Source organism: Hyaena hyaena, unplaced genomic scaffold (assembly GCF_003009895.1).
Source record: "Hyaena hyaena isolate Hyena2069 unplaced genomic scaffold, ASM300989v1 scaffold_368, whole genome shotgun sequence".
Taxonomy (NCBI): Eukaryota; Metazoa; Chordata; class Mammalia; order Carnivora; family Hyaenidae; genus Hyaena; species Hyaena hyaena.
The window spans coordinates 410,396-424,585 of NW_024080989.1; the positions used below are offsets into that span (position 1 = coordinate 410,396).

At 46.4% G+C, this 14,190-nt stretch overlaps 1 protein-coding gene across 2 annotated transcripts in view; it reads right to left on the minus strand.

Moving 5' to 3' along the window:
• Positions 1 to 14,190, minus strand: part of ADA2 (adenosine deaminase 2) — a 52,601-nt gene that overhangs the window by 16,205 nt on the left and 22,206 nt on the right. Inside the window, exons 1-4 of one of the 2 annotated variants that reach the window (XM_039249990.1) lie at positions 11,534 to 11,596; positions 7,187 to 7,516; positions 4,433 to 4,658; positions 2,577 to 2,787 (exon numbers count right to left, since the gene is read on the minus strand). In XM_039249990.1, the coding sequence (XP_039105921.1) occupies positions 2,577 to 2,787; positions 4,433 to 4,658; positions 7,187 to 7,508 (759 nt within the window). In that variant the 5' untranslated portion in view covers positions 7,509 to 7,516; positions 11,534 to 11,596. Of the gene's footprint in view, positions 1 to 2,576; positions 2,788 to 4,432; positions 4,659 to 7,186; positions 7,517 to 11,533; positions 11,597 to 14,190 lie in introns of those variants that run through there. The other variant, XM_039249992.1, reaches the window with a different exon arrangement.

Below are 14,190 nucleotides of genomic sequence, written 5' to 3' on the forward strand. Positions count from 1 at the left end.
AATTGTTCTGGGAAGCGCAGTTTCTTTCATATTACCTAGGTTAGGCCTAGGGCCAGCTCATCTCTTATAGAAATTCTTCTCTTAATAGGTGGTTGGACACTCTCTCTTCTTGGAAAAGGATCATTTGTGTTCATGTCTTATCTACTCTGCTCACAAAACTGATGAAAGCTCTACTGAGGGACAAAGGTCAGCCCCATTCCCACTTCCCAAGAACTGTGCTCAAAGCTTTAACTATCGAACAAATGTCAGATCCTGGGGGAGATAGGCACTCTTACCTGAGAGCCAACTCACCAGGACCCTTCAGGGCCTGGCCTTGAGCTAACCTCAAGGAGGGTATTAACATAACTAAGGGAAAAGGTGGGTCAGTAGGGAGAGTTGAGAAAGCTTTGTCTCAGAAGACACGCGAGGGAGCCCTGACCCACAAACTGGAATTACTGGTTCTTGGGACAGGTGTATCCTTCATTAGAAGGTCCTTGAACACTTAAAATCAAATTGGGGGTAGTAAAGTCAGTTTAGGAATCCCACAGAGAATTTTAAAAAAAATTTTAAATGCAAAAATATCACAATCTGTGTACATTGCATTGTCTCCTAGAAAGTTTCATAGATACATAGGCATACGTGCGAAAACACTGTCTTCGGGACGCCTGGGTGGCTCAGTCAGTTGGGCATCTGCCTTCAGCTCAGGTCATGATCTCACAGTTCATAGTTCATGAGTTCAAGCCTGAGCTAGGCTCTGTGTTAACAGCTCAGAGCCCGGAGTTTGCTTTGGATTCTGTGTCTTCCTCTCTCTCTGCCCCTCCCCTGCTCCTATGTTCTCTCTCTCTCTCAAAAGTAAATAAACATTGAAAAAGAAAAAGAAAAAACACTGTCTTCAATAAAGTAAATTTATTCTAGCATCCCCCGCCCCCTGCCCCCAGGAATTCATTAGATTTTCCAAAGGTTAAGAACACTGTCATGGACTCCCTTAAATTCTCAGAGCTCAGTGGTAGGACTTATGAGGGCTCTGGCTCACCAACACGCTTCTGGCTATAATTTGGCTTCATAAAAGGCTACAATTTGCCTTCAGGAAGAGAACTTCCCAGTCAAGAAGCATTAAGTGTCTGGTCTGATTGATGCCTGTGTGCAGGGCCCCCTTCCAGGCGGGGTCCTCTCTCATCTCGCTTCTGTGGGACACTCATCCATTTTACAGTTTTAAATATTACCTTTCTGCAGACAAATGTCAAACATGTTTCCAGGCTAGGACTCTCTCTCCTCTGGGCTCCAAGTCATATATTCAGCCACTTCCTGGACATTTTCAGAGGGATGTCTCATAGGCACCTCCAATTCTACAGGTTTAAAACCATTTCTCAGGGGCGCCTGGGTGGCTTAGTCGGTTAAGCGTCCGACTTTCACTTAGGTCGTGATCTCACGGTTCGTGGGTTCGAGCCCCGCGTCGGGCTCTGTGCTGACTGCCAGCTCAGAGCCTGGAGCCTGTTTCAGAGTCTGTATCTCCCTCTCTCTCTGACCCTCCCCTGCTCTCGCTGTGTCTCTCTCTCTCTCTCTCCTAGAAATAAATAAAACATTAAAAAAAATAAAGAAAAAACATTTCTCAGATTTCAAGACCTTAGAAAAGCTATTTAGGATATGTGGAAATACTGCAACCATGCTGGCTGTATGAAGAGATGACTGATTCTAAAATAATAGTGTTTAAAAAGGTAGAATTCAGTATTTTATACCTTCTTTAATAAAATCAAACTTTTTTTAAACTTTGAGTTTAAATTTTTCATGGTTATTAAGGAATGTAGCATTAACTTCCCACTTATTATCTTTTTATTTAAAAATAAAAGTACATTTTATCTCCTGAAAAAAAAAACCAAAAACCATTTCTCCCTTCCCATCCAGCTCCTCTTCTTATATCCCAATGTTACCATCAATGTCACCACCAGACAACTCAACCCAAGTTGAATACCCACCAGTCGCAGTAGAGTCCTCACCACCAGAGTCAGTGGGTAAGACCTCTAGACTCCTCCTCCAGCATCCAAGTCCAAGTTCCTCCTCCTCATTGCTTCTTTCCCTGTGGCCTTGTCATCTCATACCTGCAGTCTCCCTACTCTCCCAGCCTCCTTCCCCACCTCTTTCTCTGGGCGACCCTCACACAGCAATCCATTCTCCGCAGGCTACCAGGGTGATCTGCTTGCCAGACCCAATATCTGTCCCAGGACCCAGAGCAGGATCCTGAGGGACTCTGGGAAGCTAAATTTTGATATGAAAGGAGACAGGTCAAGAAAGGTCCAAGCATGAGGCACTGCTCAGAGCCCAAGGGCAGGGAACTCTGAGCATCTGGGAGGCACTGTGTATACAGAAGGAGAAAAGAAGGGTAAAAGGGTAGTGAGGGTGTTGGTCATAATTTTGCCTGGGCCAGCCAAGTACAGTTCAGGTTTCCTTGCTCATGGTCACCCCTGGAAAGACACATGTCCCCTTTGAGATGAAGCCAGCATCCAGTCCCTATCCCAGTACTGGGACTGGGAGACTGTGAAGACCTACAGGGTAATATCTGAAAGTCAAGCCAGAGGAGAGGAGAGGAGAGGTGGGCTCACCGGGAACAGCATGGCTCTGAGCTCCAGATAGAGCACATTGTCCTGGTAGAACTCCTCCAGTGCGTGGAAGACATAGTCTCTGAACACTGGTGCATATTGGACAAGGCCAGAGATTGTGAAGAAGATACTTTTAAACTTAGACCAGACAGCATCTTGGTTTGCATAAGTCACCTCGGGTTTCTCGGTCATCAGGGTGAAAGCCTGAAGCAGTCTGTATAAGACACAAGGAGGGTAAATTGAAGAAGTGTGTTTCAAGCCATCGCCTTCAGGCATCCGCAGGAGTCCTGCCCACCTTGCTTCTCCCACCCAGAAGCAAATCCAGGTGCCTCACAGTGAGCAGTGATAAGAGGTCAAGGAAAGCACCCCAGACTCCCTGAGACCTGCTCTATGCTCCTTAGGACACAGCTCAGGTAGGATGTTCCCACCAGCCAGGTTCTCTTGCTCCCCTGTGCACGCTTAGCCAGTCTGACCCCAGCGCACTTACATCCTAGACTAAGCTCTCTTCGGGGGGTGTTATGCACTGAATTGTGTCCCCCTAAAATCCACGTTGAAATCCTCACCCTCAATGAGACTCTATGTGGAGACAGGGCCTTTATGGTGGTAATTAAGGTTAACTGAGGTCATACCAGTGGAGCCCAAATCGAATAGGACTGGTACGAGAGACGCCAGGAGTGTGCACACAGAGGAAAGGCCATGCGAGGATACACTGAGAAGACAGCTGTCTGGAAGCCAAGGACAAAGGCCTCAGGAGAGACTTAACTTGCCAATATCTTGATCTTGTTCTTCCAGCTTCCAGACCAGTGAGAAAATAATTTCCCAATGTTCAAACCACCTAGTGTGCAGTATTCTGTTATTGCAGCCCCAGCCAGCTAATAGAGGAGGTGTGATGGAAATAACCCTAACCCTGGTTTACATCCCTGAATAGCCATTTACTACCTGTGTGGCCTTGGGCAACTTCCTTAACCATGCTGAGCTTTGCATTTCTTACCCATAAAGGGCAATAATCTTAAAAAAGCCCTCTATAGGGGTGCCTGGGTGGCTTAGTCGGTTAAGCGTCCGACTTTCGCTTAGGTCATGATCTCGCGGTTCGTGGGTTCGAGCCCCGCGTCGCGCGCTGTGCTGACTGCCAGCTCAGAGCCTGGAGCCTGTTTCAGAGTCTGTGTCTCCCTCTCTCTCTGACCCTCCCCTGCTCATGCTGTCTCTCTCTCTCTCCTAGAAAAAAAAACATTTAAAAAAAAAAGCACTCTATAGATGGTTCTATGATTAAAAAACAGTTATTACTTATAATATTACTTTACAAGTTTGTTAGGAAGTTGCTCCATCATGTTTTCAAGCTGTTTCCCCAACCAATGGACCATCGTTATTCCAGGAGCTGGGTGGGAGTTTTTCATCTTTCTAGTATTAAGCACCTAGACAAATCTCATTTGATGCAACAATAGTATTACTGTAAATACCTTTTGCAGATCAAGTTGAATTTTAAATGAACCAGAAACTTACTATTTGAATGCTTTTATGAAGCAAAGTATCCTGTAAAGTTAAAAGTAAAGGCCTCCCGATATGCCATATATGTATATGGTGTATATATATATGCACATGTACATATGTATATATATATTTTTTTAAGTAGGCTTCTTGCCCAACACAGAGATCAACACAGGGCATGAACTCGCGACCTTGAGATCAAGACCTGAGCTGAAATCAAGAGTCAGACTGGACAATTAATCAACTGAGCTATCCAGGTGTCCTGATTTTTTTTAAGGCCAGATTTTCATAAATGGGATTGTACTAAGACACACCCGTACACCACCCGCTACCTATGATGGGTCCGTGACACATTCTTTTTGAACCACACTCACCTGTTGTCAAAGTCAGTGACATTTGGTAGCTTACTTCGATATTTCTCCAGCAAAACCCACTCTGAACACTCTGCTGGTGTAGGAGTGGGGGGCGTTGGATAAGCAAATTTGAACTTCCAGGACCCCCTTGGGGTGACACAGAAATGGCAGTGGGGCCTGTAGGTGACATTTTTCACCAGCCAGTTCATACTCAGGATGCCGAAGTCATGGATGTGTAAGGCAGCCCCTGGAAAGGGAAGGAGGGTGGGGGTGGGGGTGAAGCAAAAGAGGTGAAGTCCAGATTCCAGGGCTCAGGGGCTGTGAGGGCAGTGTAGACGGACAAGAAATGAGAAGCACAAGGCTGCCTATCTGGCGGAGTTCCTCAGAACTGCACAGAATGCATGTTCCCCTCCAGTGCAAAGACCTCCCAGGCCTTTATCTCCCCAGGGCAGCCACTGCCTTCTTTGCTCTGGTTTAAGAAGAGAGTGTCTCTCACTAGTCAGAAGCCATGGTGACCTCATTCAAGAGAGGCAGCCCAGGGGCATCTGAGTGGCTCAGTCAGTTAAGGGTCTGACTTGGGCTCAGGTCATGATCTCACAGTTCGTGGGTTCGAGCTCTGTGCTGACAGCTCAGAGCCTGGAGCCTGCTTCAAATTCTGGGTCTCCCTCACCCTCTGCCCCTCCCCCACTCCCACTCTGTCTCTTTCTCTCAAAAATAAATAAACATTAAAAATAAATAAATAAACATTAAAGAGAGAGAGAGAGACAGTCCAGGGGCAACCGGGTGGCTCAGTTGGTTAAGTTTCTGATTTTGGCTCAGGTCATGATTTCACGGTTTGTGAGATCGAGCCCCGCATCAGCAATTCTGTCAGTGCAGAGCCTGCTTGGGACTCCGTCTCCCTCTCTTTCTGCCCCTCCCCCGTGCATGAGCTTGAGTTGTGTGTGTGTGTGTCTCTCTCAAAATAAATAAACTTAAAAAAAAAAAAAAAAGGAATGAGCTTCAGCCCCTGCCCTCTGCCATGGTCCTGTTTGCACAACTGTCTTCAGTCCTCTCAGCCTGCTTCCCAGGGCCCGCACACCAGCTTTGCATTCCCTGCTTCTGGCCTGTGTCTAGGCAGCTTCTGCTCTGCAGGCTTGCCGTGCTGCCCTCTGCTTCTTTCAGACCTGACGCCATTCAGACTACAGAGCTCCTCAACTCACAGTATGCACTGTCCCTCTGCTTTCTCTGCGCTGTCTTAGCACCTGGCCTTGACATTGGCCACTTAGATGTCACAGCTGGGTGTGCTTTGGCATGTCACCCTCTCTAAACCTTGTGTTCTCCATCAGGTGGGGATGTGACTTTACCAACTACACAGTTGTTGTTGTTGTTTTTTCAGACTCCATATTTAACATTCAAATAAAAGAGGTACAGGGGCACCTGGATGGCTCGGTCGCTTCAGCGTCTGGCTTTGGCTCAGGTCACAATCTTGTGGCTAGTGAGTTCAAGCCCCTTGTTGGGCTCTATGCTAACAGCCGTGTCTCCTGCTCTCTCTGCCCCTCCCCTGCTCATGCTCTGTCTCTCCCTTCCTCTCTCTCTCGGAAAAAAAATTAACATTTAGGGGCGCCTGGGTAGCTCAGTCGGTTAAGCATCCGACTTCAGCTCAGGTCATGATCTCATGGTTTGTGGGTTCAAGCCCCACGTCAGGCTCTGTGCTGACAGCTAGCTCAGAGCCTGGAGCCTGCTTCAGATTCTGTGTCTCCCTCTCTCTCTGACCCTCCCCTGCTCATGCTGTCTCTCTCTCTCAAAAATAAATAAAACATTAAAATTTTTTTAAATAAATAAAATAAACATTTTTTAAAAACCCGAAATGTCATAAAATAAAAGAAGTATAAAAAAGTTCTTGTCCGCTGCAAATTGCTATTTCCGTGTGCAGGATTATAATTATTTTACTACTCATAGAAATGTACATATACATTTGTATATGTATATATACATATATACAATAGACATACACTACTAGAAATGTGTTTAACCAAGAGAAACATTCACGTCATACTGAGATGTGAGAAACATTGACCCCATACTGAGACAAGGCAGAAGAAGCAGATGCAGGAAAAGCCGTGAAGGGAGCAGTAGATCCTAGGGCCTAGATACTGGCTTATGGGTGGACGCATCAGCTCTGTCAGGGAAGACAGTGATGCCCGGTGCCCACTCCCCACTGTCTCTCTGAGGCAGAGTCCTTTGGAAGCAGAGCTCTGGGTTTCTAGGGGGGAGCGGCAGCCACCTCGGACCACCCCCTTCCTAGTCTGCGAAGCAAGAGCGAAGGTGGAGAGGAGCCAAGTGGGATTCTTGCTGCTCCATTTATTTATTATTATTTTTATTAAAAAATTTTTTTAAAGTTTATTTACTTTTGAGAGAGAGAGAGAAAGAGCACAAGTGGGGGAGGGGCAGAGAGAGAGGCAGACGGAATTTGAGGCAGGCTCCAGATTCTGAGCTGTCAACACAGACCCCAATGTGGAGCTCGAACTTACAAGCTGTGAGATCATGACCTGAGCCAAAGTTGGATGCTTAACGGACTGAGCCACCCAGGTGCCGTATTATTATTTTTTTAAGTAGGCTACATGCCCAGTGTGAGGCTTGAACTCCTGACCCTCAGAACAAGAGTCACATGCTCTACCACCTGAGCCAACCAGGCACCTCTTGCAGAACAATAACAGCTCCAATAACAATACGAGCTCCGTGTTCAGTCCCCCTTGCCTTCCCAGCGCTCCCAAACCCCCATCTCCAAACCTCTACCTTTTGGCATTTTCTTCAGGATATGGAACACTTCACTTTGCTCAATGAGCGTCTTGGCCTGGAAAAAGTGCATGCTGGGAGGGAACTTCTGGGTCCTCATGGCCTGTGACACCTCAGCCTTTTTGAGGGCCATGAGCTTTTTGTTGGCCAGCTCCTCCTGTTTGGTCAGCACCAGCTGCCCCCCCAGCTGCATCATCTTCTCTCTCATCAACAGCTGGCTCCATGCTTCATCTATGGATAGGGCTGAGCAGAAGAAAGGCATCGCCATGGCCAGAAGCAGGGAGGACAGGGCTGGCCGCCTGGATGGGCCATCCATAAGCATCGTGATGCCTGGAAGAGGAAATTGTCCAGATGGAAACCCGGCAGCACTACAGAAGGGAGTAGATCAGCGAAAATCTGCAGATTTAAACTCCAGACTCTGATTTTCCTTCCACCACTCTGTTCTCAGATTACCAGGAGGCAACATACACAAGGATTCTTCTCTGAGGCCCCAGAGGAAAGACCTCAAAGTACAGACATGAAGGGGGTTCCCAAATAAGTCACCATGAGGCCTTCTAAAAAAGTAGAGTTTTTCAGTCAGCAAGCCCTACTAACATGTAGAGGAAGACATTGCAATCAGATTTTTAGTGTTTCCCTTTTTTTCTTTTAATGTTTATTTATTTATTTTGAAAGAGAATGCAAGCAGAATAGGAGAGAGAGAGAATGAGAGACAGAGAGAGAGAGGCAGAGAGAGAGAGAGAGAGAGAGAACCTCCAACATAGGGCTTGATCCCATGAACCGTGAGATCATCACCTGAGCTGAAATCAAGAGTCATCTGCTTCCACCGACTGAGCCACCCAGACGCCCTGAGTGGTTTACTTTTTTAATTTTTTTTAAATGTTTTATTTATTTCTGAGGGAGAGAGACAGTGACAGCGTGAGCAGGGAAAGGTCAGAGAGAGAGAGAGAGAGATACAGAATCTGAAGCAGGCTCCAGGCTCTGAGCTAGCTGTCAGCACAGAGCCCGACGCGGGGCTCAAAGCCACGAATCATGAGATCATGACCTGAGCCGAAGTTGGAAGCTTAACCGACTGAGCCACCCAGGCGCCCCGAGTGTTTCACTTTTTTTTTTTTAATGATTTATTTATTTCTAGGAGAGAGAGAGAGAGACAGCGTGAGCAGGGGAGGGTCAGAGAGAGAGGGAGTCATAGACCGAAACAGGCTCCAGGCTCCGAGCTGGCAGTCAGCACAGAGCCCGACGCGGGGCTCGAACCCACGAACCGCGAGATCATGACCTAAGCGAAAGTCGGACGCTTAACCGACTAAGCCACCCAGGCGCCCCCCGAGTGTTTCACTTTTAAATATAACCAGAGAGCAAGGGATCACAAGGCATATAAAAAAGCCTCCAGTTTGATAAAGAAACTTAAAAATAAACAAACAAGCAAAACACACACATACAGAGAAGGAAACGGAGACAATGCAGGAAATAAAAGAAAAATTCAAAAGAAACATACTTAATATCCTAAGAAGGATATGAAAAGATATTATGTCCATAAAACAACTACAGGGAATTACTATTTTTTTAACGTTTATTTATTTATTTTGAGAGAGAGTGTGTGAAAGGGGGAGGGGCAGAGAGAGAGAGAGACCAAGGATCAGAAGGTGGGCTCTGTGCTCATAGCATAGAGCCCAATACAGGGCTTGAACTCATGAAACATGAGATCATGACCTGAGCCCAAGTTGGATGCTTAACAGATTGAGCCACCCAGGTGCCCCAGCTGCAGGCAATTGTAAAAAATAAATGGCATGAGTAGTAGTACCTGGCTGGCTCAGTTAGTGGAGCATGCAACTCTTGGTCTTGGGATTGTAAGTTTGAGCCCCATGTTGGGTGCAGAGATTCCTTAAAAAAAGGGGGGCGGTGGCATCTGGGTGGCTCAGTTGGTTAAGTGACCAGTTCTTTGTTTTGGCTCAGGTCATAATCTCATGGTTCATGAGTTTGAGCCCCAAGTCAGGCTCCGTGCTGACAGTGCCGAGCCTGCGTGGGAACCTCCCTCTCTCCCTCTCCCCAGGCTCAATCCTTCTCTCTCTTAAAATAAATAAACTTAAAAAAAAATGAAAGAAAAATTCAAAATAGGGGTGCCTGGGTGGCCGAGTTGGTTGATTTCAGCTCAGGTCATGATCCCAGGGTTGTTGAATTGAGCCCCGTGTCATTAAGATTCTCTCTCTCTCCCTCTGTCTTCTCCCCAGCTCATGTTCTCTCTCTCTCTCTCTCACTCACTCTAAAATAAAATAAGTAAAATAAACACAGTGAGAAAGACTTTTAGAAATTAAAAATACAAGAGCTGAAATTTTAAAAATTTACTAGCAATATTGCAAGATGGAATTGAAGACAATCTTTTAGAAATTAGGACAAAATAAGAGAGAAACAAATGAGATGATTATTGGCTCAGGAAATCCAACACCCAAATAAAGACATATCAGAAGGAAAAAGAAAAAGAAAACAATAGATGGGAGAAAGAAGTAAATAAATAATACAAGAAATTGGACCAGAATGGAAGACCTGCTTCTCTGGATTGATGAGACTCACTGGGCTCCTAGCACAGCACGACAATTACTCAGTGGCCACACCAAGATATATCATCTTGATATTTCAGAACATTAGCCTTGAAAGATCCCAAAAGCTTCTAGAAAACGGCTAGTCCAGGCTGGCAGTGAGCAAAGATTGAAGGGCGGAAGGAAAGAAACTTGCATTTAGTGGGTCTCCTCCTGCTAGGCACTGTTAGCACTTTCCCTGAGTCATTTATTCGAATTACGTTTAAGAAATGTGGAGCGCCCGGCTGGCTCAGAGGAGCGTGTAACTCTTGATCTCAGGGTCATGAGTTGGAGCCCCATGTTGGGTGTAAAGATTACTAAACTAAATAGATATTTTTTAAAAAAGGAATTGTTTCGGGGCACCTGGGTGGCTTAGTCGGTTAAGCATCCGACTTTCGCTTAGGTCATGATCTCGCGGTTCGTGGGTTCGAGCCCCGCGTCGGGCTCTGTGCTGACTGCCAGCTCAGAGCCTGGAGCCTATTTCAGAGTCTGTGTCTCCCTCTCTCTCTGACCCTCCCCTGCTCATGCTCTCTCTCTCTCCTAGAAATAAATAAAAAAATATTAAAAAAAAAAAAAAGGAACTGTTTCTGCATACTTCACAGTATGATATGGTTTCCTGGAAAGAAATCAAGACTATAAATTGGAAAACCTCAGGATCACTGCCAAATTAGTATGTCTTTAACTGTGAGGCCTTGGACAAACCGCTTAATACCTATGGGTCTCAGTTTTCTCATCTGTGAAAAGAGTGAATTATACTAGATCAGTGGTCCTCAAAGTGTGATACATGTATTACTAGTGATACATGATATCACTGTTTAGGTTGAATAAAAAAAATTTAAAGCAAGTCAATTTAAAGAAAGATATTAAGTAAATAGAGATGCATGCACAAATACCATGAAAATGGAAAATTTGCTAATCGTTGAAAGACATTATCTCCAAGGTTCTTCCGGGGCTAACATTCAATTATTCAATGGTACCTCAGACACCAAGAGGGGATTTTAAGAAGGAACTGGATACTATTTACTCTAGTTCCACAGCTATGGTGGGGGCTGTAGCCTCTGAATCAGACAGTTGGACTTTTGAGGAAGCCCCTTAACTTCATGAAGTCTTTGACTCTCTCTTCAGACTGCATTGTTTGCCAACAGCTGAAAGCTCTAGGGCAAGGGGAGAGTGACCTTTATGTCACCATCCCATCCATCTCAGGCTGCATCTTCCAGTCAACAGCCACAGCCCCTTTCCCTCTCTCCTTACTGACACATAACAGAGACCACTACGTTCCAAAATCTCCATCTCTGCCTCTCAAAGGAGCCCAGAAGCAGCTGTGTGGCCCAACCTCTAGGGACTTCTCCTGGCCTGACAGACAAAAGTTCATCTAACAGTGATCCAGGACCAGCATGCTCAAGCAAAAGGAGAAATAATCCCTGTGACAATTACTGCTATGCTTACTTCATCTTCTCTCTCCTCATGAAAAGTTTCTTTTACTTTTAAAAGAGGGTGCATGAAAACTCTATAAAAATAGTTTGTTCCCGGAGTAAGAACGAGGAAATAGACCATGTGCATATGTGACTCTGAGCGAATGTCCTTGAGCCCACAACCATTTTCAAAAGCCTGTTGTGGAGAAAGGCTACGTACTTCCTTCCCACCGAAAGTCACAGACCCACCTAAGGCGGGGGGCAGGGAGGGCTGCCACCAGGGAAGCAAAGCCTGAGTGCCCAGCCTCCCAGCTACCTACTGCAACCTCAGGAGCTGGACCCCCACCCCCAGGGATCCCAGTTACCTCAGAGCAGCTCCACAAACTGCAGACTGTTTGCTGAGTCCCCCCAACAGCTGTGTCAGAAGCACCAGAAAAGCTCACCATCCTGTTTTCACTTCCTGTTGGGGTAGGTTTCACTTCCTCCCAGCCTCATGTTGCTCGGGTCTCCGAAGAAGACAGGGTCTGGCAGAGCTGAGGCAGCAAGTAGGCCTGTGTGTACGGGTGTGTATGTGTGTGTGTGTGTGTGTGTGTGTGTGTGTGTGAGCGAGCGTTTATTTGCTTGAGGGGTGGTTTATATGTGTCAGGTGCATTTTGTGGAAGGTTTCTGTGTGCATCTTTGTGTGTGTGCATGTGGGGGTTATGTATGTGTTTGTGGGACAATTATATGCATCTTTTATGTGTCTATGTGTTTCTGTGAGTTTATGGGCATGTGTGGGCTTATATGTGTTTGGGGGGAAGATGTATGTGTGTTTGTGTGTGAGATGTCATTGTGGGGTACAGAACATAGTTTAGACAACAAGCACCACAAAGAGGCACTCCAAACTCTGCTCATAAACTTTGGGAAATAAATCCTTCCGCAAAATGTGACTGTGAACTGTGGGGCAGCCCACTAGACCGCAAGTAAAAAGGTAGATATAATAGAAGGTATATGTTTTAGGGGGGAAATAAGGGATCTGGGGGCAAGGCGGTTGAGGAAGTAGGGAGGGATGAGGCAGATCTAGGAGGTTAGGAGGAGCAGCCAGAAGGCAAGAGGAACAATGGTTCCTGAGGGAGAGCTGAGAGATCGAGCACTGACACACTCAGATGCCAGGGTCAGGCCTACCTTTGAACCCTGGCCTGGCCATTTGTAGCTGTGTGACCTTGGCCTTGTTATTTAAACTCTCTACACTTCAGGGGCACCTGTGTGGCTCAGTCGGGTGAGCAACCGACTCTGGTTCAGGTCATGAATTCACATTTGTGAGTTTGAGACCCGCGTTGGGCTCTCTGCAGTCAGTGCAGAGCCTGCTTCAGATCCTGTGTCTCTGTCACTCTCTACCCCTTCCCCACTGGTGTTTGCTCTCTCTCTCTCTCTCATTCTCTCTCTCTCTCAAAAAAAAAAAAATTAAACTCTCTATACTTCAGTTTCCTGATCTGAAAGTGGAAGTCATAAAAGCAATGACTACATGCAGTCCACTGTGAGAACTAAATGAGGAATGTGTGCAGAGTGCCCAGTGAGTTGTACAAAATGCTATGGTAAGTTCTCAAGGAACTAGCTGTTGCCATTACTGGAAATAACTTTTGCAACGTATCATCCAGGTCAAGCTAAATCCGACATGAGAGACTGTACCAGTGACTTCCACGGCACATGCTTGCCCCACCTACTTGCCGTGTGCCCCTCTCCTTCCTGGCCCCCTCTCGAGGCCGTCTGCCCCCAAAGACACCCACAAACCCTCCAGCACTTCCGCTTCTGCAGCTCCTGAATGTCTGCAGCCTCAGGGGCCCCTGACATCATCTTCTCCAAACAGTAGAAAGGTCATCTGTTTCATAAACAGCAAGAAATCCCAAAGTGAAAATACAGAGGCAATAGGAATTCCTTCATCACAAGTTCAACATTCACTTGTTCAAAAGTCAGTGAAATCCAAAGAAACAAACAAGTAGTAAAGACAGACAAACTTGACTAAATACAAGAGAAAGAGGCCAAATAGCCAAATTTTTAAAAAATTTAATGTTTATTTTTTTTAATGTTTTATTTATTTATGAGAGAGAGAGACAGCATGAGCAGGGGAGGGTCAGAGAGAGAGGAAGTTACAGAATCTGAAACAGGCTCCAGGCTCTGAGCTGGCTGTCAGCACAGAGCCCGACATGGGGCTCGAACCCATGAACTGTGAGGTCATGACCTGAGCTGAATTCGGACTCTTAACTGACTGAGCCACCCAGGTGCCCCAATGTTTATTTATTTTTGAGAGAGACAGAGTGTGAGCCAGCAAGGGGCGGAGAGAGAAGGAGACACAGAATCTGAAGCAGGCTCCAGGCTCTGAGCTGTCAGCACAGAGCCCGATGCGGGGCTCGAACTCATGAAACGCAAGATCATGCTCAGACGTCTCACTGACTGAGCCACCCAGGTGCCCACAAATCACTAAATTTTGAACATAAATCATTAGAAGATTTTTTTAAGATACCAGATCAGAGCAAGATAAAGCTTTTCTTGGGGCGCCTGGGTGACTCAGTCAGTTAAGCATCCATCTTCAGCTCAGGTCACAATCTCGCATGAGGTTCATGCTTTCGAACCGTGTGTCAGGCTCTCAGAAGTCAGCACAGAGCCTGCCTCAGATCCTCTGTGCCCCTCTCTCTCTGCTCCTCCCCAACTCACGATCTCTCCCTCTCAAAAATAAGTAAACATTAAAAAAATAAAAAGATAAAACTTTTCTTTCCAAAAGCTTTAGTTAAAAGTAAGACTTAATGTTCACATCCCAAAGGCTCTGGAGACTCCAGCTCACGGCTGGGCCAGGAAGTGCAGTGAGCCAGGGGAGGGAGGGCTGTGGAGTCTTGAGGCTGGAGATACTGGTTAGGCTGAAGGTGGTTGCGCAAGGGGAGAGGGGACCCAGATCTTGAGACAGAAACGAGGAGGGGAAGGGCGAGTGCATACCTGGACACAGGACCAGAAGCAACGAACCCAAGCAGGGTCAGACCCAGGAGGCTGA